This window comes from Carassius carassius, chromosome 10, assembly GCF_963082965.1.
Source record: "Carassius carassius chromosome 10, fCarCar2.1, whole genome shotgun sequence".
NCBI lineage: Eukaryota > Metazoa > Chordata > Actinopteri > Cypriniformes > Cyprinidae > Carassius > Carassius carassius.
This window is the reverse complement of record NC_081764.1, coordinates 10,370,834-10,398,099: the sequence shown is the minus strand read 5'-3', so window position 1 is coordinate 10,398,099 and position 27,266 is coordinate 10,370,834. Positions and strand designations below refer to the sequence as shown.

Below are 27,266 nucleotides of genomic sequence, written 5' to 3'. Positions count from 1 at the left end.
GCTCGGTGTTCATCTTCAGTTCTCTCTTCACAGCAGTTCAGTCAGTGTACTGTTTGAGTAAATGAATTACTCGGGGATATTGGTTTGTTTGAACTCAGAGGGAGTGTCAGCCACATTAAAAAAGTTAACAGCTTAAGTCATTTGTGGATTAATGCGTATTGGAGACGCGAACCGTTTAAAATGATTCAGTTCGATTTGGTGAACTGGTTCAAAAAGATCCAGGTACATCGAATGATTCGTTCGCGAACCAGATATAAACTGCTTTGTTTACCCCAAGTAAACCCAAGATGAAGGCATCTTTTGTGACTACCTACCTTCTGGAGGTCAGAGGCAATGATTGAAACAGGCAAGGAGAAGTTTTCGAAAGGGTGCCACAGCTCTGATGCAGTGGTGGGTTACCCTGAGCTGAAAACATCCCAGGCACCAAGTTTGAGACGGGACATGTACTTTGAGCTCTACATGGGGAAGCACTATACAAATAGTGTGAATTAAATTGAATTGAATCAAATCTAGTTGATGCTTCCTCATTAGATGGAAGACAACTGCATCCTATCTTGTTTGCTGAATCAGCTGACATACACAAATTATCTCGCACAAATTTAAACATGGTGCATTTATTTTTATTTTATCTGTTCCTTTGTTTTACAGGCTTGTTTTTTATTTGTATTGTTGCTGACTGTAATTAACTGTTTAATTTTATTTATAGAATGTTTGAATAAATCATACATTTTACTATGAGGAATGCAAGAAGTCTTTTCATGCAGACAGAAGTTTCAAAATCATTAGCTGAGTAACTAAAACACTTCGATTTCATCTGAAACAAACATATGGTATTTCGGATGAAAACATATAGCTCTTCTCATTAAAGAGGCGTCACATGTCACACGACAAGATTTTTTTTATTATTAGTATTATTATTATTGCTGTTTTGGCAATCCTTATCCTGTTTTACTATAACTTTGCCATCATGCACACAGGTAGGGGTGAAGTTTGATACGCAGACACACAAAGATTTTCCAGAGATTATTGCAGTTGAGGTTTGTGGTTTATTGTAATAAACTGTACAAACAGATGAACATACCTTTTGATTTCTTATCTTGTTTTCAGTTGTTTGCGTGTAGGCCTATGCTGTTTGATCTGTGATCCGTGCTCTGTAGTTTTGTCTGTGGCTCTGTTGTCTGTGGTCTGTGGTCTGTGGTCTGGTGAGAACTGTTTGTGCTCCCCCTACCTGTGGCTACCACTTCCTGTCACCTATGCACCCTTATATACAACCATGTGCATCTAATAACTGTCACCCAGTGTTCAAAATACTGCTATAAATATATCCAAACAAAATAAAATATTATGCAAACATAAATGGCTCCTACAATTGCTATCATGAAATTTCCCTTGCCTCTCTGAAAATGATGTCTGTCCATAAAAGCGTGCATTAATTTAAGCGTTAATGTTCATAATCATATAAATGATGTTGCTTTTCACTACGGGGCTGCTGAATGTTTGAATCTGATTGGTTGAAGAACGTTCTAAGGTGTGCAAAATAGGCCTAACTTTTTTATTTCATTGAGTTATATCCAGTGAGTAAATACATGTACGAGAAATCTAGTTAATTTTCCCACAAAAATGAATCTCCATTTAGATAATTAAGCATTTATAAACACTATAGATGAGCAGCAGGCGTGAGCGCGTGTTGTGCAGCCGCATCACTCTCTCCTCCTCTCTCCTCTCGCCTTTCAGCGCGCCGCAGCCCTACATCGCTATTCACAGAGGGGGTAGCCAGACTCCTCTCCTCTCTCCTCCATTCTGTCTCAGAGGTGGATTCCATGCAATCGGATTTTCTTCATTAATCGGCTATTTTCATTCACATGGCAAGCGCGCAGGGAGTATTTTAAGGGTAGGAGATCCCTCTTGGTGGCGACATTACAGGTAAGATTTATTTGAACGTGTCTCGTCGTCCATCTGCCCTGTTATTGGCACTGATATAATTATTTCATCAGTCATTTACGGCATATTTGTTTGTTTCCGCTGCACGATTGAGTGAATATGATTAAATATGCACCGCAAAATAAATTGATCGCCACTCACTCTATGGTATTTGAATAGAATAGAAGGGTTTCGGTTTCTTAGATAGGCTACATTTCTAATGGTGTTATAGCTCTGCATTGCCTAATGGAATTTTCTGTGCATGATGAGACATATGGCGACAACAGACCAAGGGGCGTTCGGTAACTCTCTCTGTATTGGTGTACAGGCGGCAGAATGAGCATTAAACAGTGGCAATGATCGCCAATTATCAAGTCCCTTAATGGCTAATCACTATTTGCCATGGCTTTGAATGGCTTCTGTCTCGAAGGCCAATGGTGCATGCTGTCAGATGTGCGGCCTGTGTGAGATAGGCTATGGTTTACAGGGGGCTGGGAATCACAGCACATTGGCCTTCTGTATACTATACCACATCAGTATTAGGAGTGAAGTCGCATCCATTGGGCTTATACACTCTACGGGGCTACGCATGTTTTTTATCTTCATAACCTTAAAGTGTTATTAATTAATAATTATAAGTAGGTGCAATTAAAGCGACACTCCACCCCAAAATGAAAATTTTGGCATTAATCACATAACCCCATGTCATTCCAAACCTGTAAAAGTTTCGTTCCTCTTCGGAACAAAATTTTAAGATATTTCGGATGAAAACTGGGAGTCATTGTGACTGTCCCATATGGCGCTTTTTATGTAAGCAAAATAATGCCGCATATACGCAAAAAAAATTAAAATAAAATAATAATGTGCTTTTTGCAAACAAAAATAAAGAATTGCAAAAGAAAATTAAACAGTGCGAAAGCAATGATTTTGCAATACATATTTTCCATGGTCATATCTGTTAATTATTTGTAAAGCTGCTTTTATTTTGCGTGCCAGTCTAGTTTGAACTTGCGCTGCCGTTTTTCCTTTGCGCTTCATTTACCTGTGCGTCTCACTTTCTGGCACTGTTTTGACGTGGGGGTGGAGTCAAGGGACGGGGCGTGTACAACATGCCTCCCGGGAAGTGACGTCATCGTAAAGTCGCTTACAAATATTGGTAGTTGCGGGTCACGTTTTTTTGGGCTTGTTTCTAAAGTGTAGTTGCTTATTTGGGCTTGTTCCCAGCTCCATAATAAGTTATCAAGCAGATATTTTCAAGAGGGTCTGGCTGCAGACTTGCACTTGCACTTTCAGACACTTGCACTTCCGCTAGTGACATCACTTGAAGTCTTTATTTTTTATTTTGTTTAATTTTTGTATTACTTTTTGTTTGAATCTCTAAACATTTTATAACAGTAGCCAAGAGGACAGAGCATCTGACTTCCCTGATCCATCTGATGACCCCAGGAAGGGCATCTCGCTGTTTTGAAAAATACATTTGGCAGTGTAAGTTGTCTTCTGAGAAGAAGAGGTCCACCTCTGCTGAGCCGAAGACGGGCCAGATCATTTTAACTGTCTTGGGATGTAATCTTTATTCTCCTTGAGCCTTAAAGGGTTAGTTCACCCAAATAGCAAAATTATGTCATTAATAACTTACCCTCATGTTGTTCCAAACCCATGAGACCTCCGTTTATCTTTGGAAAACAGTTTAAGATATTTTGGATTTAGTCCGAGAGCTCTCAGTCCCTCCATTGAAGCTGTGTGTACGGTATACTGTCCATGTCCAGAAAGGTAAGAAAAACATCATCAAAGTAGTCCATGTGACATAAGAGGGTCAGTTAGAATTTTTTGAAGAATCGAAAATACATTTTGGTCCAAAAATAGCAAAAATTACGAACACCGAGCCAAGCCAGATAATGAACAAAAGATTGACTCGTTCAAGAGTCAAGAACCGTTTCTGTCAGACGTGTCCGATTCGAGAACCGAGGAGCTGATGATACTGCGCATGTGTGATTCAGGCTTGAATCAAGGGCAGTCATCGCCAATGACGGCATTACGTCAAGTGCAAAAGAACCAGTGAACCATTTTCTTCAACCGGTTTATTGAATCGAACTGTCCGAAAGAAGTACTGGTGATCCGAAAACCGATGCAACCGGTTCTTGACTCATGAACGAGTCAGTCTATTGTTCGCTTTCTGGCTCGGCTCGGTGTTCATCTTCAGTTCTCTCTTCACAGCAGTTCAGTCAGTGTACTGTTTGAGTAAATTAATTACTCGGGGATATTGGTTTGTTTGAACTCAGAGGGAGTGTCAGCCACATTAAAAAAGTTAACAGCTTAAGTAATTTGTGGATTAATGCGTATTGGAGACGCAAACTGTTTAAAATGATTCAGTTCGATTTGGTGAACTGGTTCAAAAAGATCCAGGTACATCGAATGATTCGTTCGCGAACCAGATATAAACTGCTTTGTTTACCCCAAGTAAACCCAAGATGAAGGCATCTTTTGTGACTACCTACCTTCTGGAGGTCAGAGGCAATGATTGAAACAGGCAAGGAGAAGTTTTCGAAAGGGTGCCACAGCTCTGATGCAGTGGTGGGTTACCCTGAGCTGAAAACATCCCAGGCACCAAGTTTGAGACGGGACATGCACTTTGAGCTCTACATGGGGAAGCACTATACAAATAGTGTGAGTTAAATTGAATTGAATCAAATCTAGTTGATGCTTCCTCATTAGATGGAAGACAACTGCATCCTATCTTGTTTGCTGAATCAGCTGACATACACAAATTATCTCGCACAAATTTAAACATGGTGCATCTATTTTTATTTTATCTGTTCCTTTGTTTTACAGGCTTGTTTTTTATTTGTATTGTTGCTGACTGTAATTAACTGTTTAATTTTATTTATAGAATTGCATATGGCGACAACAGACCAAGGGGCTTTCGGTAACTCTCTCTGTATTGGTGTACAGGCGGCAGAATGAGCATTAAACAGTGGCAATGATCGCCAATTATCAAGTCCCTTAATGGCTAATCACTATTTGCCATGGCTTTGAATGGGTTCTGTCTCGAAGGTCAATGGAGCATGCTGTCAGATGTGCGGCCTGTGTGAGGTAGGCTATGGTTTACAGGGGGCTGGGAATCACAGCACATTGGCCTTCTGTATACTATACCAAATCAGTATTAGGAGTGAAGTCGCATCCATTGGGCTTATACACTCTACGGGGCTACGCATGTTTTTTATCTTCATAACCTTGGATAAAGTGCTATTAATTAATAATTATTAGTAGGTGCAATTAAAGTGACACTCCACCCCAAAATGAAAATTTGGGCATTAATCACATAACCCCATGTCATTCCAAACCTGTAAAAGTTTCGTTCCTCTTCGGAACAAAATTTTTAAGATATTTCGGATGAAAACTGGGAGTCATTGTGACTGTCCCATATGGCGCTTTTTATGGAATCAAAATAATGCCGCATATTTGAAAAAAAAAAAAAAATAATAATAATGTGCTTTTTGCAAACAAAAATAAAGAATTGCAAAAGAAAATTAAACAGTGTGAAAGCAATGATTTTGCAATACATATTTTCCATGGTCATATCTTTTAATTTATTTGTAACGCTGCTTTTATTTTGCGTGCCAGTCTAGTTTGAACTTGCGCTGCCGTTTTTCCTTTGCGCTTCATTTACCTGTGCGTCTCACTTTCTGGCACTGTTTTGACGTGGGGGTTGAGTCAAGGGATGGGGGCGTGTACAACATGCCTCCCGGGAAGTGACGTCATCGTAAAGTCACTTACAAATATTGGTAATCACGTTTTTTTGGGCTTGTTTCTAAAGTGTAGTTGCTTATTTGGGCTTGTTCCCAGCTCCATAATAAGTTATCAAGCAGATATTTTCAAGAGGGTCTGGCTGCAGACTTGCACTTGAACTCTCAGACTTACATTCTCAGACTTGCACTCTCAGACACTTGCACTTCCGCTAGTGACATCACTTGCAGTCTTTATTTTTTATTTTGTTTAATTTTTTTATTACTTTTTGTTTGAATCTTTAAACATTTTATAACAGTAGCCAGGTGGTGAAGACAAGAAAAAAGAAACTAAATAACAATGTCACTTGCAATCGCTACTTGCACTCTCCGCTACCTGTGAAGTCACTTGCAATCAACACAAATCGTGCGTGTTGCCAATGGAGACAAGACGCTGTGGTGCTGATTAAACAATTGAACCTTATTTATTACTATAACGTACAGGGTCCTGCAAGAAAAAGACAAGACCAGCAAATCTGTGGCTGTAAAATGTAATTAGTTGACCTTACTTAAAAAAAAAGCATTCAAACTTGTTGCCTCAAAATAATTAAGCAAAGTAAGCTTAAGATTAGTGAGTTAGAAAAGCTTGTTTATTTTAAGTGTGCAGTACTAAATCAAGTAGTATCACTAACACGTTTTTTTATGTTCATGTAACTTAATAGACATGCTTAGTGTTAACTTAATTTTTTCATTTTGTGTGAATTGCTTGATATAAATTTAACCCCACTTAGAATTACTAAATGCTTACAACTTAACACTTTTATTTCTGCTCACTCATTTTTCAATTTCACTTTCCCAATTTCCTTGAACGGGTCCTTGTCGCAGCTGCCCAGGTTTGGGTCCAACCTGTGGCCTTTTATCTCCCCCATTTCTTATCCATTTTTACTGGTACTATCTAATAAAGGCAAACACACCACAAACATATACTTTAAAAGAACACTCACTGGGTTGATTCAGCTCCATTACAACATTTATTCAATGCACATTCAAGTACAAACAGCAGCTAAACAATAAAGTTGTTGTTTGATTTAACTGTAGAAAATGACATGGAAAAATACAAAAAATAAAACCACATTTCTATGAGCTAATAACAGTCTCCCAATATTAAACAGGTAAACACCTGATAACTACAGGACTTCAGTGCATGCAAAATCAGTGCATTTCTGATCAAAACTGAAAGTACAACAAATACTTTTGTTTCCCAAACTGAACAGTCCAAAAATTAAACCAAAACAAAGAAAAACATCACTCCTTGGGGTTTGTATGTTTACTACATTACAACTATTAAAAATGTTCCCAAAACACAAATGTAAACCGGACAACCTTGCTAGGTTCTTTTCTGACATTATCATCTAATAACAACTAACAACTCTTTGCAAACAACTCTATTTCCACCATTAGCATACCTGCATAACATGGTACAGACTTCAATGGAATTCTTCTTTTTTTTTTAATTGAGATCGTAAATAAGCGAGAACAGTTGCATGAAAGCATCAAACTTTCTCTGATAACAGGAGGACATTAATGGCTGCAAAACTTACAGAGTGCTATCTGACAGCTGACGGCTTTTTACTGTTCTAACCCAGAAGACTGTTCTTCAGAGTTAACAGTTTTGGTGGGAGTTTTTTCTTTCCTAGTCCAAGCATCACAGTCTGATGGTTAAACTAAAGCTATGGAGATACAACAAGGTCTATACATTCTTGAACAGTGACACTGACTTTTCAACCTAGACGCCTACTCCTTAGATTTGAAATTATTGAATGTGTATAACGTTTATTTGGAAAATTTTATTTTTATTTCCTGACTGTTTACATGTCTCTCAGATTAGTTGTGGAGGTATTGCTATACAAAATACATCAGTCACTGTACAAAATGTATATTGTATATTGAGCAGATAGAATTACATCTTCTATGTCAACACAGGTATAGTTTTATATTCATGCAGACCAAACTTTTTCTTATGTGCAACTACTTACAGAGCAGGTCTTGTAGAATTCACTGGAGTCGTCACCGAGTAAAATGGGAATGCCTTTGAGGACAACAGAGCGAAGTACTGTCACGTCTGGTGTCTAATGATACACAGAGAGAGAAAAGTTAACAGAGTTAACAGAGTAATTTGCAAGGCACGAGCAGACAGGAAATAAAATAGGTTGGTCTGGAACAGCTCATTTAGAACTTGCTTGATGAACTATCATGCAGATCAAAAGCAAAATGAACCTACTTACCATCCAGCTAATGTGTTGCATCAGCTCCCTGAGTTTCTGGCCAACAGGTCCCTTTTTTTGTTTTGAAAAGTTCGATGAAACGTGGGGCGTACTGGTCCAGAGCCTCAAAGAAGTCTGGGGGAAGGGGTTGGTAGGGATGGAGAGCTGGCAAAGGTATTAACATTACAACAAGTGTTTGGATTTCTAGCCACACACCTTGAATTTATTTTTGATTGGTATTATTTTATTGGTTGAGAATCAAAATAGCTTATCTGTCTCTCTGTGAAGAATGCTGGCCATTGTTCAACCATGGCCTGTAGTACAGCAGGCTGCTTTTTTACAATTTCTTTTTAGAATTTAGTGGGAATGATTGGTCCATCATTTGTGAAATTAGAGTGCCATTTGGTAGTTTTTTCTTCATTTCTTCCACTAGAACCATTCTGGCATTTTCAAGGCTTGTTTCATCATGTCCTTCAGGTAAGTTAGGCAGGTAGTTTGCTTCACCTCTTTTTGGCCATTTGAGATTCTTGCTTGAGGATTCTCCCTCTGGGTTGCCTTTACTTCTTTTGCATCCATTGATTGCTACATCCTCACATCCAGCTTTTCGAAGCTTTGTGCGATAATTGGCCATCTTAAATTTAAGGCTGTTTTTCCAGCCATACCATCTGTGTGGTCCAGGCTCAGTGAGGCAGGGGTATTTGCTAATCAGTGCTTTTGCAACACTGCTGAAGTCATCATCTTCAGGGTAAGCCTTGAAACGGTACATTGTCTCAGCAAGCTTTTCTAGTATGTCATGCTTCATATCTCGTGGTAGAGTCATACGTGTTTCATCTTTCTTAAAGGCAAGATCTGCCTGTCTGAGCCTATACTCAACATCTACTGAGAAATTGGGTATGTCAAATAAGTCTGGCCACTGTTGTCTTAGCGATGGTGATGCTCCAACAGTCAACAGGATCTCAGTGTCTGCTGTGCTGCACTCAGTGTCTGATGTTGTGGTGGGTGATGACAATGATGTTAAATGGAGAATCACAAGAGGGATGATTTTGACTGTAGCTCTTTCAGGTAAATCAGTTATTTAAGTCAAATTGCAGAGGGCATTATTGAAGTCTTGATCTTCATACTGCAGTTTAAAGTCATATTGCAGAGACAGTTTATCCACCAGTTGCACTTTGAATTCTTCAATGGACTGTGGTCTCTTATTTAAAGTCAACTTCCTTATATCATCTTCCGCGATGATGACTCTCAGCAACAATCTCTGGTCCATTTTGATAACTGTTGACTCACTCAGCAAAATATGTGCTGTTTAAGTGTGACAAGCTGCTTGTCTCCAACTCTGTAAAGTGAAATCGGCAAAACATCATTTAGTTCAGACAACTGAGTGACAGAGAACGTGGAAAAATGGCTACTACAGAGCTTGTATGCTCTAAGATGCTCATTGTACCATGATGTCATGAGTCTGCTGACAAATATTATGTCTGTTCTGATCACCACAATCTTTGCTATTTGTCTGAAATCTGGGAGCCCTGAGCACGATCCAACGGAAATAACCATATTAGCACTGTACTTAATGCCATCCATGCAAACAGAAGCTGCTACAAGGACTGTGTTCTGATAACTATTCATGAGATAGAGACAGTTCTTCACATTTTCAGGAAATGAAGCAACAATTACAGACTTCACTTTGTTAATTTCAACAGATGGCTTGAAAAAGGAGGTAGCAGCTAAATGGAAGGCTATCATATGCTGGTGTATGACAGCTAAAGTAAGGGGTATGTTCTTGAAGTTGTGAATGTGACGCATAACTTTCTTGAAGAACTTGTGTTTGCCTTCAAAACGCATTGTCCACACATCACACAATGGACCAAAAGTTTGAATTAGTTGAGGGTAATGCTCAATGTAGTGGTGCTTCGGTTGTATCTTCTCGTTCGGGAAAACCTTCTGAAATATATCTCTATGTTCTGCAATCTTGCAGTCAAGAAAGCACACTGACTCCTCTAAGAAGCTTGCAGACACAGACAATTCCACTACATCTTTTAAGTTCATTAAAACCTCCCAGGTTTCATCCCCCTCAGGAATGTGATGACCTATCAGTAGTGGCAGAAGGCGAAGGAGTGTCCAATTTTCATGACCATTTCCTCCAATTGTTCCTTTGGAAGCAATGTTCTTTGGGATGAGCTGGGGTTGGTTTGTTCTGTCTGAAAATGTATATGGAAACTTTTTAATAGCCACATTCAGGATATCAAGTGAGAAGTATTCCTTTGATATTAGTGCCTCCAAGCACAAGGCCAGTTCAGTCGGAACAACACCCTCCAGAAGATCATGCAAAAGATCTGGAGAATAACCATTGACAACATGAAAATGTTCCAAGCTTTGTGGGCAGCTTCTTTTCATTCCATATTGTTGAGCCATGGTAGGATCCTACAATACATATTATACATATTGTACAATACATACGTCTATCACGATTTTCTTTGGTTCTTGGTTGAAATGAGCCTGTCCGCACTTCCTTGTATTATATTTCCTCCTGTGTGGCCATACAGAATTGGCACTTATGACATACTGTGAAGCTTTCAAAGAACCCTCCCAAAGAATGGGCCGCTAAATTATCTGCTGCAACAAATAATACTGTGCCTTTTAGACTCCTAACTGTTCAACATATACTGTACACCATGTTGCTCAAGAAAAACATGGTCCTGAATGAGTGGGCGGAGAATTTCACCATAACCATGGTCTCTGAGACTGCTGACCTTGAAAAGTACAGCAAGCTGGATGGTATGAAGAGAGGAGCGATATTTAGGGTGTAGATTTCCAAATACCCAGTAAATGGCACATAGCTTGTGTTTCTTTCTGGAGGTTCCCACGGGGTTAGCCACCTCAAAATCATCTATGTACAAGTAAAGAGCAATCCTGAATTCTTCCTCTGTCAAGAGAGAATTGTCTTTAAAGGGGTGATAAAACACGATTTCACTTTTCTAACTTTAGCTAGTGTGTAATGTTCCTGTTTGAGCATAAAAAACATCTGCAAAGTTACAACGTTCAAAGTTTTAAGCAAAGGGAGATATTTGCTTTTAAAGAAATCCATTTCTAAGGACTACAGCAAACGGCCGGTAGGGACTACACGACATTCCTCCAGGGTTGCTGACATCACTAAGCCCAAAACCCCTCCTCCGAGAATAATAAATTAGGGGGGGTGGGGTGGGGAGCGAGGCCATTTTATATTGCTGTGGAGATTGAGAAGAGTTGTTGTATGCTGGAGTGTCATTGCCGCGATGCAGACGAAACGCTGTTATTTTCATCCGGATTGCAGGTCCACTTTGTTCAGCCTTCCTAGGGACGGGGAAGTTAGGGATCAATGGTTAAAATTTATTTTTAACTCGGTCCCTCAAAATTATTACCCAAATCTCGCTCTCTGTGCTGCTCATTTTACGGAGGAAAGCTTCCACAATCTTCGCGAGTTCAATGCAGGATTCGCCCAACGGCTTGTCCTGAAAGATGGAGCAGTTCCAACTTTAAAAACAGAAGCTGTTTACGGGCCACAACCTGTAAGTATGACTTATTTTTCGTCGATGTGTTTTACTGTAATAGTTTGTATTGCTTATTGTACATTGTATCAAGGAAGTGAACAAATAACAACGCTGTTTGGCTCAGCAAACCAGTTTGTTAAATGCTCATTCATGCATTCGACAAACCCCTAACGTTAACGTTACAAACTTTTTTTTCTTAATCTCAACAGCGAACTTGGAATTAGTGTATATTATTATTTGATTAGAGCGTTTATGTATTGTTTATCTACATGTTTGTTTATCTGCAGGCATGCTAAACATGGTTCTGTGTTTGATTTGGCTACTATAGTAAATCCAACGTTTAGTGTTCGTTTTGGGTTAATAGTTATAGCGACAGATATTTTGCTATAAGCGTTCTAAAAATACAAAAGTAACGATTCCATTCAGTACCGATTACTATAGATCTTCACTCTTTAATCAAAAAAATCCCTTTGAGGACTAATATAATTTGTTAGAACAATTATATGAAATTCTTGCTTATGAAGCTTATTTTTTGTGGTCCAATGATTATTATCCAGTAATTAATTTTTTCCTACTATTTTACATGACAAATGTATGTTTTAAGCTGTAATTTGATCATTGATTACATATTGTCATTATTTCTTACAGACAACATCTCAGCAGGGTTCGAGTTCCCAAGAGCTCCCCACTACATCTACACTTCATGAAGTTGGATGTCAGTCAGACCCTGTAGAGACCGAAACTGTAGCCACAGAGATAAAGCCAAAGATGCGATCAGTGGGCACACAACTTTCAATGGGTACATTGAGCAGTTTCCACTTAAGGAGCAAAGGTATGAAATACAGACATTAAATGTGTTTGTGTTACTTTATCATATGCAGTTCTAGTACATATTGTCTTTTTTATTATAATTGTTATACCGGCTACTGAAACTTATGTGTATTAGAAAGTGGCTTATGTTTCTCACTGTAAAAAAATTGTAATAGCATGACAGATGGTTATGAGTAATTGTATTTTTTACTTTTTTTTGTACTTGTAGGCATTCAGGCAACATATTATGTTCATGATGTGGGCACCCAAACAACTGACATGTTTCCTGATGTGCAGCTGTCTTCAACACCAGTAAGGGGCTCAGTCTTCAGGCCCAGTAAGAGACCTCGTCTGGTGTTAGATGAGGAAGAAGAATCAGAATTAAATGTCGAACCCACCGATTCCACATATAACCCAGATTCTGTTGTTACTGAAGAATCAGAATTGGCGTAAGATATAAATACATATTTACACACTTTTTTACCAATACATTTGTGTTTAAAAAAATATATAAAACATGACAGCAACTTCCTAATATTTATTCTTTTTATATTGCCTTAGGATAGATCCACAGCCCGACCAAAGCGATAACAAATACATTGTTTTTGAAAGCTGTCTTCGAGAGCTGTTTGTGTCCTGTCCAATTTGTAAGACAAAGTGTGTTGTCCAGAGCAGACGAAGGGGGACTTTTGTTGCATTCACCCAGCTTTGTGAAAAGTGTAACTACTACAGACAGTGGCAGAGCCAGCCCATTGTAGGGAGTACCCCACTTGGAAACCTGCTATTGTCTGCTGCAACGTATTTTACCGGTGGATCTTTTAAACAACTAGAGAAGGTATTACAATTACAATAAAATTCACAAAAAACTACTGTGTTGTTTCAGTATGTATGTACTGTATGATTTCTATGATTTCTATGTTAATAGATTTTCAAGGCCATGAAGCTCCAGATGATGCATTTCGTAACTTTTAGGATTCATGCCCGGAATTTCATTGAGCCTACCATAATACACAAGTGGAACCAAGATCAACTGAATCTTATAAGACAGCTGCAAGAGGGAGGAAATGTTGCTGTGGCTGGAGATATGCGTGCTGACACGCCAGGTACGTTTACAGTATATTTAAAAAAATCACGCCGTTTATTTTATAGTCTTTGAGTTTTCCTAAAATATTATGATACTGATGTTCTCAGTAATGTTCTATATATGATTATGATGTTTACAATAGGACACTCAGCAAAATTTGGCAGCTACACCATTATGCACATGGAAACCAACAAAATTCTGGATCTTCAACTAGTTCAGGTTAGTAATTAAGCATTTAAATTTTTTTTTACATTTTCTTTTATCTGTTATTGTTTATACTCTACTCTGTTTATACATTTGAAATGTTGTGTACCCAACAACAGAGCAACGAGGTTGGTGGAAGTTATCATATGGAAAAGGAGGGATTGAAGCGTTGTCTCGATAAGCTCAAGTCTAATGGTTTAGCTGTTGACTACATCGTCACCGATCGCCATCCGCAGATTCAGAAGTACCTGAGGGACCGCAATATCACTCAGTTCTATGACGTGTGGCACTTTGAGAAAGGTAATTATTTATCTTTGTATTATTAATTGATTCTTATTCAGTTAATTGTTCAACCTAACATGTACATTTTTAGTTTTGTGGTAATTTGATTATCTTGAAATAATGATTGTACAACCAAGCTTTTACTTTGTACAGGTTTATCTAAGAAACTTGACAAACTTTTAAAAATGAAGGACTGTGAGGTGCTGAAAAAATGGTTGCACAGCATCAAAAACCATGTTTACTGGAGTGTGATTTCCTCTGAGTCTGGGCCAGAAAAGGTGGCGAAGTGGAATTCACTGCAGAACCACATCCAAAATGTACATGTTCATGAGAACCACCTCTTCCCCAAGTGTGAACACCCAGACAAAGTTTCCAGGGATCCAAAAAAATGGATCCAACCAGGTATGACTGTATAGAGAGACAAATGACAATAAAATGACAGTAAACTAGTAAAATTCAGATTTTCTTCATATTTTATCTGTTTGGTTACAGGATCAATAGCGCTCCATAAAGTGGAAAAGCTATTATACAACAAGAGAGTTCTCAAGGATATAGAAAAGCTCAGCCACAACTTTCAGACGTCATCACTGGAGGCTTTCCACAGTCTGATTTTGCGTTTTGCCCCAAAGAACGTGATTTTCCCTTTCATAGGAATGTTGTGCAGGTAATAATCTTTGACATATTCAGTAATATTTATAAGCATTGTTTCTAACAATTGTTATGGAAATGTTTTTTTTATTCGTTATTTTATTAATATTAATGATCTTTACCTATAATAAATGATGTTCTTTCCTAATAAGGAAGAAAAAGGTTAAATAGGTTAGGAGCCTTGCCTGTGGCCCTACAGTATGTTATCTATGTTATGAGTAGCAGAGATATAAAGAGCTATAAAGCCTCCCATCTTGGCCAGAACTCTCACATTCTCTTGACTGACTGTGCGACTGTGAGCCTTTCTTGCAAGAAAGAAACCATTATAATCATTGATTGAACATTTGTCTCTTATTCTGAGTTGTTTGTTTATTTGTCACAACACAGTCTACTAATCTTTTCATATTTTATGGATTGTGCACTGATTACAGGCTGGTATCTTGCAGCAATGCACTATAATGAAAATGCTAACCGTGAGCAGGCAACAACAACTGAAGGACAGGCTGTGTATAAGATCGTTTTTCCAAAGTCCAAAAAAGGGGAATGCACAGCAAAGCCAGTGAAAATAGAACCAACATACAGTAAGTTTGTTTTATTAACAATAATATATAAAAAAAAACCTATAATAAAATAAATATAAGCTTACAAAAAATATTTATAAATATTACACAAATGTTAATTATAAAACAAAGGTAGATTATTTATCAGTAATTATGTAAAACCATAGAGTGACTCAGTATTCTGTTTTTTACAGACTATGTGGATGACCTTATGAGCCATCTGTTACATAAAGTCTTTGTGGACCCCAAGCCATATGCAGAAGAGCTGCATGCAATCCCCATTCCACCTCCTCTGTCATCACAGTATGAAAAACCTTCCAAAGAAGAGGTGATTGCCCAGCGTGTGTCACGATTCAGTCGAGGGGTGGCCGGAACCCAACATACTGTCCCGCTGGATCAGGAAACTGTAGACGGATCCGGTTAACAACACATGAGGGGATGACAACCCTCACACTACGTCCTAGGTAGCCCCAGCACCAGCTGACAAAGCTGCGATAGGCCAGATAACGGAAACGCCTATGGCAGGAATAGAAAACCTCAATATTGTGTATAAAACCAGTGGTATATTGGAAACATGTATATGTGATGTGAAAATATGTTTGATAAAAATGTATATTTTGATTAGTTTTTGTCTTTGAATAACATGTCTTGTGTAAATATATACAACCCGAATTCCGGAAAAGTTGGGACGTTTTTTAAATTTTAATAAAATGAAAACTAAAGGAATTTCAAATCACATGAGCCAATATTTTATTCACAATAGAACATAGATAACGTAGCAAATGTTTAAACTGAGAAATTTTACACTTTTATCCACTTAATTAGCTCATTTAAAATTTAATGCCTGCTACAGGTCTCAAAAAAGTTGGCACGGGGGCAACAAATGGCTAAAAAAGCAAGCAGTTTTGAAAAGATTCAGCTGGGAGAACATCTAGTGATTAATTAAGTTAATTGATATCAGGTCTGTAACATGATTAGCTATAAAAGCTTTGTCTTAGAGAAGCAGAGTCTCTCAGAAGTAAAGATGGGCAGAGGCTTTCCAATCTGTGAAAGACTGCGTAAAAAAATTGTGGAAAACTTTAAAAACAATGTTCCTCAACGTCAAATTGCAAAGGCTTTGCAAATCTCATCATCTACAGTGCATAACATCATCAAAAGATTCAGAGAAACTGGAGAAATCTCTGTGCGTAAGGGACAAGGCCGGAGGCCTTTATTGGATGCCCGTGGTCTTCGGGCTCTCAGACGACACTGCATCACTCATCGGCATGATTGTGTCAATGACATTACTAAATGGGCCCAGGAATACTTTCAGAAACCACTGTCGGTAAACACAATCCGCCGTGCCATCAGCAGATGCCAACTAAAGCTCTATCATGCAAAAAGGAAGCCATATGTGAACATGGTCCACAAGCGCCGTCGTGTCCTGTGGGCCAAGGCTCATTTAAAATGGACTATTTCAAAGTGGAATAGTGTTTTATGGTCAGACGAGTCCAAATTTGACATTCTTGTTGGAAATCACGGACGCCGTGTCCTCCGGGCTAAAGAGGAGGGAGACCTTCCAGCATGTTATCAGCGTTCAGTTCAAAAGCCAGCATCTCTGATGGTATGGGGGTGCATAAGTGCATACGGTATGGGCAGCTTGCATGTTTTGGAAGGCTCTGTGAATGCTGAAAGGTATATAAAGGTTTTAGAGCAACATATGCTTCCCTCCAAACAACGTCTATTTCAGGGAAGGCCTTGTTTATTTCAGCAGGACAATGCAAAACCACATACTGCAGCTATAACAACAGCATGGCTTCGTCGTAGAAGAGTCCGGGTGCTAACCTGGCCTGCCTGCAGTCCAGATCTTTCACCTATAGAGAACATTTGGCGCATCATTAAACGAAAAATACGTCAAAGACGACCACGAACTCTTCAGCAGCTGGAAATCTATATAAGGCAAGAATGGGACCAAATTCCAACAGCAAAACTCCAGCAACTCATAGCCTCAATGCCCAGACGTCTTCAAACTGTTTTGAAAAGAAAAGGAGATGCTACACCATGGTAAACATGCCCCGTCCCAACTATTTTGAGACCTGTAGCAGAAATCAAAATTGAAATGAGCTCATTTTGTGCATAAAATTGTAAACTTTCTCAGTTTAAACATTTGCTATGTTATCTATGTTCTATCTATTGTGAATAAAATATTGGCTCATGTGATTTGAAAGTCTTTTAGTTTTCATTTTATTAAAATTTAAAAAACGTCCCAACTTTTCCGGAATTCGGGTTGTATATTTTGTATCTAACGTCTTTTATTTATGTTCTTTTACACAACATAATTTCATAAAATTTAATAAATACTTACTCCTCTTCATTTCTGCGTCTCACTGGTCCATAGTCGGCTCTGTAAATATTATTGATATTTTGCAAAGTATACGGATTTAAGCAGTTTGGTTCAAAACCTGGATGCTCAACCATACATTTAGGAGGGTCTGGAACCTCCATCATTCGTTTTACAACCTAAACAGTAATGTAAGACAATGAGAACATACTGTACAATTAACCTATGTTCATCTTTTAAATATGAAAAAAGAATTATACAGAACTATTAACACATTATGCATAATTTTGGTACTAGCTTATTACACTACCTTCTGTATTTCTTTGCAGCAGATGTTTTCCTCTTCAATTGGCATTTTTGCACAGTTATTACATGTACACCTAATAAAATATATATATTTTTTTAATAAAAAAGGTTCTTGAATACACTTTTGTTAATAGACAAACACATATTATTGTTATAAATTAAACATCAACTATTATAATTAGTACAATTAAATTACAGCGTATCTAAAAAAGTATTAGATATCAACAACAAAAAACATACCATTCTGAAACGTCATTTAAACGCCGTTCTTGAACAGGTTCTGCTCGTTCATCTTCATTAAAATTTTCTAGGTCCGATTCGGGCTCAAATTGGTATGGTTTTATTGACGCCATTGTTTCTAATACCACCAAAGCACAGACTACTGGTAAAGGTAAGGGGCGTGACGTTACCGAAAAACGTGCTCTAGGCGGTTAGCGAATCACAACACACTGGGCCAGCTAACCAATCTGAGCCCATTGCTATTTTTGTGGGACTGGCTTCATAGAACTCGGAAACCATCAGACCGTTTTACAAGGAGGGACAGAGCAGTGTAGAGTAAAGGTAAAATATATGAAAAATAATGCGATTTTTTAAAAAACAAAGCATGAACACATGTTACAGTGCACTCCACAAACACAATCAAGCCTTCGAAAAACCGCGTTTTACCACCCCTTTAAACCGGGAACCATCCCTGTAAGATCTGTATCCTTGTGACAAATTTGTCTCAGGTGACATTGCCTTATCTAAAATGTCTCCATTGTTTAGTAATGTCTGCAGAATTTTTAGTATGGGGATATACACAACTGTCTGCCTGTCATTTTTTAGGACAAACTCAACAGGCGTTACTACTGAGAATTCTTTTGAAATGTATGATGCTCTCTTGCTAGTGGTTGACAATGACCCCCCAGTAGAAGTGAATTTCAGGAATAAATTATTCTCAGTAAATACTTTAGCTAACTCACTCACTAAAGAGTCCTCAACATCTCCACAATGTTAATTTAGTATTTTTCCAACAGATGTATGTAACAATGGCTGTCAAAGCACATCAATTTGGTTTATCTGCTCTATAAGTTCTTGCAGGGCATTTTCAGAGATGTTAAGAACTGATGACATTTTCAGAAAAAGAGCAGCTACATTATGTTCCAACTGACTCTCCAAGTTCTCCACATCTTCACTGAGCTCAGTAACCTCAAACTCAACCTCATCAGTTTCAGGGGCACTATCCTCGGGTTGAATATTTATAGTAGGTGAAGGTTCCTCAATTTAATTATGTGACACAATTTCAGGTTTGAATGCCATCTTATTGTGGTCTTGATGTTCTTCGCTTTTATGTGCCTTAAAAGTTTAATAAACATTGCTCTGAAAGTTACAGCCTTGATATGGACAAGAAACCTTTTGCTTCAGCATCAAATGTCTTCGTAAATAGTTAAAAAAGTCAGCTTCAGTGCAAGGCTCCACGAAGTCACACCACTGACAATGGAAAGCAGTTTCACCCACGTTCCCTAGGTCCTTTTAAGTGTGCCATGTTGATAAATGGACTTTGAGTGCATTGAAAGATTTAAATGTGCACAGGCATTCCTTATGAAGGCATGTTAGTGGTGATATTTGAGTGTGGCACCCATGTTTTAAGCGGTAATGCTTAAGTAAGTAGCCCCTCTTTTCAGCACAAAATGTGCAGAACTTACACAGTACTTATTCCCTTTGAAAAATCTGAAAAGAAAGAAAAGATAATTTTAGCATCAAGCCTAGCAACATAAAAAGACAAAAAAACTAACATGCAGTATTAGACTTGAAATACCAGAGCTATAGGAAAAACTAAATCCTTGCAAAAATCGAATTTAAAAAAAATATATAAAAAAAATCTAATTGAAATATATAAAATCTAAGCTTTTAATAACTGAACTTCTTCAAGACAAGTGAACACAGCAGTACAAAAGGTAAATGTCAAATGATAAATGACTCATTTATGTGGTTAGACATCAAGGGAACTCTAGTCCTGGGTATGATGGACTATAAGTCGAACCCACAGTATCTATAGAGACAGTCCAGAAATACTAATTACATCAAATATTTGAAATTCAAAATATGCACTGAAAATATTCTGTATGATGAAATATACTATAATGATGAATTAATTTTAACACACAAGAAAGATTTAATTTGATTTTCTTAAATTGATTTTCTTTTGTTGTAATCCAATTGCTCTGATGTAAGCATAACTTTTACTTTAGCATGCAATAATAATACAGTTATAATTTGAAAATACCTGTTATTGCTGGGACTATGGAATGTGTGGATTGATCACCATTTGCTTGAGCCTGGAAGGGGACAGTTAAAAAAAAAAAATACAACTCAATTTAACACAACCATAGCTCACCACAACTCACAAACAAGGGGTTGATAAAAACTGATTAAGGTCAAATTAATATTTTTAATTAAATACCATGTTTGCATTTACGGTGTGGCATGCTGGATCGTTTCAGGAGCGATTGTTTACGTACCCAAGGCGTGCGTCTTGTAGAGGTTTCCATTGGGAAGCTTCTTTAAAAAAAAAAAATTCCCTGAAGCAAACCCGACGGCTTCAGTTGCATCCATGTTAGCACGTCACGTTTGATGTGGTAATTTCACAGTAGGCATACACACAGGTTTAAAGACTCGTTCTCGCCCCCTACAGTGCAATTCGGTTAGGCATACATCCGTGCTAAAATATCTAGGTGAAAGTCATCATAGCTCGCCTAGTATAGTCCCAGCTCTCAAACCAACTTTGAGAATAGATTAACGGCGATATTTTTTTTTCCAACCGATAAGAGTCTCCCATTAACGCAGCACGTTAACGCCGATAATGGCCCACCACTAGTAAAAATACTTGCATACTGTGAGTCAGAAGCCCCAAATTGTCCTTGCAAATATGGAACTGTTCCAATTTAAAGAAACACTAAAAGCACTAGATGTCTGTCATGTTTTCCCTCATTGTAATTTATAACTAATTGAGCAGTATTGAGCAGTACCTAGGTATTTGTAAAATACAAAAACGTAAAATTCTAAATCTAAATGTGTTTAAATTTTCTAATGGGTTAAAGGGGTCATATAATGTTACATGCACTTTTACAAGTTGTTTAAACTGAAATGTGTGTTGACAGTGTGTGTACAGTGTGTGTGTCTGATTGTGCCAGCGGTTCCTGTGTTGTGATTCGACAGCAGCTGAGCGCACGCTGCCCTCCTGGAAACGCGATTGGGCTAGTTTTGGAGTAGTTTTGAGAAGCAAGTGGGCAGGATTTGTTTTGAAAACCTGGCAATCCTGATCTGAACCATAGACTGTAAAAGAACGCACATGCTGGAGATGTACTTCTAATCACAGGAGCGTTTTTACTGACGGGATGCACATGAAAATCGCATTTTTTTGCACAGTCCTAACTTTTAGTTAACAAAGCTAAACAGCGTTGCCCTTTGTGTAATAAGTTACAGAAACTGTTAAACGCACCATCTTAAATAATAAAATACACTTACAGGTTGTGGTCCATAAACAATGCCTTCTCCAAACAAAGAAGGAACTGCTCCATCTTTCAAGAATAATCTTTGTGCTGTAACGGATATGCAGTTCATCGATTCATTGGTTCTGAACTAATGAATCATGGTTCGTTGAATCTAAAACAATGCAAACCCAAAGCTTGTAGATTTTGAATTCAGGCAACTAAATGCCTGCCTGGCTGGATTTAAATTATTTACGACACTCTGGACGAGAAATTCCACAGTCACGTGAGCAGCCTCAAAGAAGAAACAAAACACCCACATTCCTAAACACACACACACTTTTCTTTTCGCTCTTTATGTAAGTCCTTTATAATATGTATTTTGAATAGGTTTGTGTGTTGCATAAAATGGTTAATCCTGTTATGCGAGGATTATAAATTGCTGATTTGTAAATTGGAAATGTTTCTCCTAATTTTAATGTTCTCAAATAGAATCATGAGTTGTAACCCTACCCCCCTGACCAGGTCGTAAAACTTTATGACCTAACTGACAGAACAGCAAAGCCAGATCACTGGTACCTTTTTAAAACGTATTTCTAAACATATTGACTGTGTTGCCTTTTTGTGCAGTAGATGTTTCCCCATATAAATTGGAGTATCTGCAATTTTATCGTGTGTTAATCAAACTTTAAATGTGTGTAATTCTGCATATGAATGTAACGTCGTGTTTCTATCAGTTATATATGTCATTTATGGTATCTATGGAATTGTCATGTTGTGACCGAACTATCCACCTATAGGAAAGGTTTGTAAAATGTATTAATCTGGAATTACGAACTTGCTAGAATATCACTGCTGAAATCTGATAAGCCAGAACTTATTAGAGTGGGTGTTTTCCCAGAGACAAAGGAACTTTTTCCCGCTTCAGATCGCGGACGTTCATTGGTTGTTTGCGCAAACAGAGGCGTGAACCAGTCACTCCATAAGTAGAACTGACCCAGGAAGTTCCTTCCTGTCTTGTCTCTCGCGCTCTTGGTCCCCGCTTGTTCCGCTCTTCTATCGTCTCTGATCTCAGCACGGCGGATGAGAGAACAGCCGTTCTCATGGCTCCTTCGGGAGCTTTCATCTCCGTTGTTTTCATTTCTTTTACTTACTAAGTTCCTCTCTACACGAGGAAGATGAATTCTGAATCATTACGTTTGTTGGACCTTTCAAATATCGCGCGATTCCGCAGCAGCCCCGGAAGACATGAAAGAACACACCTAACATGCTGCTTAAAGTTTGTCTATTACCTTTTCAAGGTGATTTGATTCATTGTTGTCTTTCAAGGGTTACTGTCTGTGAGTTTGCATAACTGAGCTTATTCTGTGATCCCGCCTATTCTCTCATCTCTCTCTCTCATCCTCTCTCACTCATTCTCTCTCTCTCTCTCTCTCTCCCTCATTTGGATTCCGTTATGTCTTGTACAAAGTTACTGTCTGTATTGTCGTATGCGTATTTACTCTGTGTGATTTGTAGTTTGATGTATTATTAGTTCAATTATTAAAACCAATATATATTCATGATTGCCTCTGTCTAAATGCTCACATCACGAGTCAATGAAATGTCTGATCTTTAGCTACAAGCTCTTTACTTTTTAGTAACCGAAATTTCATAATGATAGGATAATGTTTTCATGGCCAGAGAATATTTTTCCTTGAATTATAAGAAGTGATAACTTTATTGAAAGTTGATAAATTAATCTTACGGCCGTTTGCTGGACAAACCACTGTTTGATTTGCGGTAATTTACAGTAAGAGATATCACTATAATTGATATGAAGAATGGAATATTGACATATTAATGAGTAAATTACAGTGCCTTGTAATGAGTTATTGATATATACAATTGACCTATTTTTCATCTTCAATAATTTTAATGTAACTGTCATATGAGATATATATATTAATCATATTCCTGATTAATTATTAAAATTCCCTATATATCATTTGATCCCTGGGAAGCCCAAACAAAGGTGATTGGATTCCGAGATGAAAATAACAGCGTTTCGACGACATGGCGACAAACACAAATGCAGCTCTTCCTCTTCTCCGTCGGAGCGCAACAAGGCCACGCCCCCTTTTGTGTATTCCTGTGGGCGGAGGTTAGTCAATAAACTGTTTTAGTGACGTCATTACTGCAGGAACTAGAGGGATGTAGTCCAAACGAGTCGTTTTTGTAGGCGAATTCTGTTACATAAAATATCTCGACTTGGCATTGAACTTTGAGCTTTATAATTTTACAGATATTATTTATACGCTAACAACAACATTACAAACTAACTAAAGTTTAAAACATGTGATCACGAAGAATGGGACCTTTAAGCATAAGCAGCTACCGAGTGCTACATCTTTCTGTTTGTACACTTTTGGCAGATTTGGTAGAGGGACTATGTTATCTTGTTGTAACGTGATCGCAATAAAGAACCATAACATTACATTACATACCCTTGAATATGTTTTAGACATAGTCTTTTATACATTAACTGTGTTTGCCCATCAGAAATATGCATCAGTATACTAAAATCGACTCTTCTAAACTATTGTGAAAGTGTAAATACCTTTTTTTCTACTTACTGTATACATTTTTGTTTGGTTGTATAAAAATAGTGTTTTTATGTTCAGAAAGTTGAGTCTCTCCTCCCTTGCCTCACAGTGGTTTGGTCCACTGCCTGTTTTTCTTCTTTATCTCACTGACCGTCCAGTGGGCAGTGGGAAACGGGAAACAATGTACAGTATGTGGAAAATGTGTTTTTTGAACCTTAAAACACATTAAACACATTTCATTACACCAAAAACACAAAATAATGTTTTTTTGTTTGTTTGTTTTTTTTGCAACATTATATGACCCCTTTAATACTGTAGCTTGTTGGATAGTAAGTCACACACTACAACTAACACTGGAATAAGCCTGCGTGTGAATTGATATTAGGCTAATATTGTAGATCTACCAATGGGTTTTGCTCAATATAATGTTAAATGGCAGATGTAGGCTTGCTGCGGTTGAATATTATAAGATCCATCCTCAAAAAAAGGATGTGTATGTGTTGCCACACATTCCGTGAAGACACTGGGAAGTGACGTAATGTGATGAGTATCATTCCACTATGCTGGCAAACAATCTCATAGCATGGATGGTGAAGAGCTCCCTGGTCTTTGCTTCATCACAGTTTGCGGACGTTTTTTGTCGTGAATGTTGATATGCATTTAAATGTGGTTGCATAATGTGTGTTATCACCATGGCACACCCCTTATCACATTGGTCCAGCCTTTTGTGCACACTGGGCACGTTCCCGGACTGATTTCTACAATGTTACTAGGTTCCCAGGATGTGTTTGCATTCACACAGAAGGCACTCTGGCATTTTTAAAGGATCAACGCTCTGTGTGAAAGGGAGAAACCCAAAAACCTTTCAGAGAATAGTTCTTAAACAAAGCATTTTTCCTTTGTGCTAAAGACATTTTTATACTTCTACTATAAAGAAAATTCTGTGTGGTGGAAATATTTAATTGATATTAAAAGTTAGTCCTGAAACCACAAATCCCATAAAGAACCTTTTTTTAAAGAGTGTACATTGGACTCTTTTATGTAATTGAATTTATGTACATTGGATTCATGTAATAAATATTGGACTCTTATGTGATTTAATTTATGTACATTGGATTCATGTAATAAATACAGTAAATTAATGCAATTCTTCTTTTCTAACTTAGGAGATGGAGAGAGCCTTTGGTCAGCCTCATCAGCTACTGTAAGGCACATCAAGATTGAGCCAGTCAGTACCATGGACCTTTAGGAGCAGTAATGGCAACTTGCTGTACTTCTCGCTCTGATTGGATAGAGTATGTTAAAAACTGTTTTTGGAATTACTAAAGTGCTTTCCCCCAAATTGTTATTAAGTGAAGGGAAATTAAATGAAGCCTAATTAGAAAATTTTATTGAAGTTAATGCTTCCTTATTTGACTTTAGAGATTGCAAATTTTTGAAGTTTCACATGAAGAACCCCAACCTTTTTTTTTACAACTTAATTTAATTACACTGAATGAAGTTTCAACACGGTTGTTTTTCTGTTTTAGCTTGTAGCATGCGTTCCCTACGTAAGACTTTGCTGTTAGCTCTGGTAGCATCAGTGGTGCTGGTTTTGGCAGTGCTACATTCTTGGCCCACTCGGGTCTACAGCACTGTGGATGTCCGGTACAGACCAGGTCCTGGAGCTGAGCGGATGTTGGAGGAGAGACTTCCTGAACTAGATCCCAGCACTAGCACCATCCCTTACCGAGTGAGGGAGAGTGTGGCCAGGTCAGTTAGTCTTCACAAGCTGATTAATGTTTTTCTATGAAACATCAGCTGAAGTAGAGGCTTTAACAACTGCAACTCTTAAAGGGATACTCCACCCCAAAATGAAAAGTTTGTCATTAACCACTTACCCCCATGTCCTTCCAAACCCATAAAACCTTTGTTCGTTTTTGGGCCACAAGGATGCACTGTTTCTAAGTGTATTTTTGCTTTGATTTGAAAGAAAACAGCGCATCCTTGTGACGCAGCTGATACAGAAGAGCGTAGGCAGTTTGAGTGATGTGGAAAGACACAGAGGAGAGTATTGACAAAGGAATAGTTGAATAAAGTCATTATTTTTGTTTTCTTCCCTTACAAACAGTATTCTCGTTGCTTCTTAACGTTACAGTTGAACTATTGATGACAGATTGACTATTCTGATGACGTCTTTCATACTTTTCTGGACTTTGTCAGTGTAATTTACTTGGCAGTCTATGGGACAGTCACAATGCCTCCCATTTTTCATCCAAAATATCTTAAAATTGTGTTCTGAAGACGAACAAAGCTATGGGTTTGGAACGACATGGGGGTAAGTGATTATTAACAAAATTGTAATTTTGGGGTGGAGTATCTGTTTAACAACTACTTATTTCAACCCTTCAAAAGCTTAGGAAATATAGGAAAACAGTAACATTGTGAAATTTAATTACAATTTATTATTTAATTATAATTTTTAAAAAATGTACTTATTGTGATAGCAAAGTAGATTTTTCAGCAGTCACTACTTCTGTCTTCAGTGTCACTTGATCGTTAAGAAATATTAACATTCTTATAATATCTAAGGGTTTTTGTGGAAACTAAATACATTTTTTTTCAGGATTCTCTGATAAATAGAAAGTTCTAAAGAAAAAACATTTTTTTTTAAATACAAATCGTTTATAATCTTGTAAATGTCTTTGCTGTGATTTTTGATTGATTTAAATTGTCCTTGCTGTATATAATAATTAATTAACCTTAGTAATCTTAATGACCACAAACCTTTGAACTGTAGCGTATGTGCTCCAAATTAAAGTTGTTCTGAAATTGAAAACTTATCTCTAAACATCATTTTAAATTCTGTACATGAATCTATTTTGTTAACTCAGAAATGTAATGTTGATGTCCTGTAAATCTTTTATGTATTTATATACAGTATACATAAAACACAAAGACCTACATTGTCTACTGTCACCTTAGGGGATGCAAAAGATTTCCTTCTGTTCAGAGATTGACAGGTTGTTCATGTGATAACTCTCCTCCTCTTCCTCAAGGCTTTTGGCTCGCAATGGCTGTGTTTGTGAAGGAGACAGCAGAGGGGTCAACCTGCCCTTTGCTCAGCTGTTGTTCCCTAGAGTGTCTGCCCATCCGCTGCACACTGCCTTCCAGGCCTCCCAGCTCCATGAGATGAAGAAACGGCGTGCCAAAGAGTATCAGAGCTTTCAGATGAGGTGCATTTAATAATTTTATGCCAGTGCAAATGTTCAGTTGTTTGGTTTATAAATCATATATATGTTATCAAAAAAAGTGTGTATATGACAGACTATGTTTGATCTTGCAAATAGTAATTTTTTATGGTTTTAGTTTTAGTTAACGACTGTAACCCTTGTGTGTATAGGTCACAGACCCCTTCTGATCTGCTGATTGTAGCTGAAGCTAACAATCCTCTGCAGTATCCAACCCAGGGTGTGGAGGTGCGGCCTCTTAAAACAATCCTTATACCAGGTATTACACTTTCTGTTCCTAGTAAGATTAATGTATTGCCATAATACTGAAGAACTGTGATGAGACTTAGTATTATAA

The 27,266-nt window shown here is 37.7% G+C and overlaps 2 protein-coding genes across 3 annotated transcripts in view; both read left to right on the top strand.

Annotated features, from left to right (window-relative positions):
- The first annotated feature begins 1,760 nt into the window (after positions 1-1,760).
- LOC132151753 (beta-1,4 N-acetylgalactosaminyltransferase 1-like) overlaps positions 1,761-27,266 on the top strand; it is a 38,775-nt gene continuing 13,269 nt past the window's right edge. The window contains exons 1-5 of one of the 2 annotated variants that reach the window (XM_059560098.1): positions 1,761-1,923; positions 24,869-24,994; positions 25,229-25,451; positions 26,738-26,914; positions 27,082-27,188. In XM_059560098.1, coding sequence (XP_059416081.1) covers positions 25,237-25,451; positions 26,738-26,914; positions 27,082-27,188 — 499 coding nt within the window. In that variant the 5' untranslated portion in view covers positions 1,761-1,923; positions 24,869-24,994; positions 25,229-25,236. Of the gene's footprint in view, positions 1,924-24,865; positions 24,995-25,228; positions 25,452-26,737; positions 26,915-27,081; positions 27,189-27,266 lie in introns of both variants that reach the window. The other variant, XM_059560097.1, reaches the window with a different exon arrangement.
- LOC132151282 (uncharacterized) lies at positions 11,152-15,033 on the top strand. Its single transcript, XM_059559389.1, has 7 exons — positions 11,152-11,448; positions 12,079-12,229; positions 13,467-13,543; positions 13,648-13,828; positions 13,964-14,212; positions 14,303-14,474; positions 14,905-15,033. Exons 1-7 carry the CDS (start codon positions 11,176-11,178, stop codon positions 14,915-14,917), a joined length of 1,116 nt encoding a protein of 371 aa, XP_059415372.1. The 5' UTR covers positions 11,152-11,175; the 3' UTR covers positions 14,918-15,033.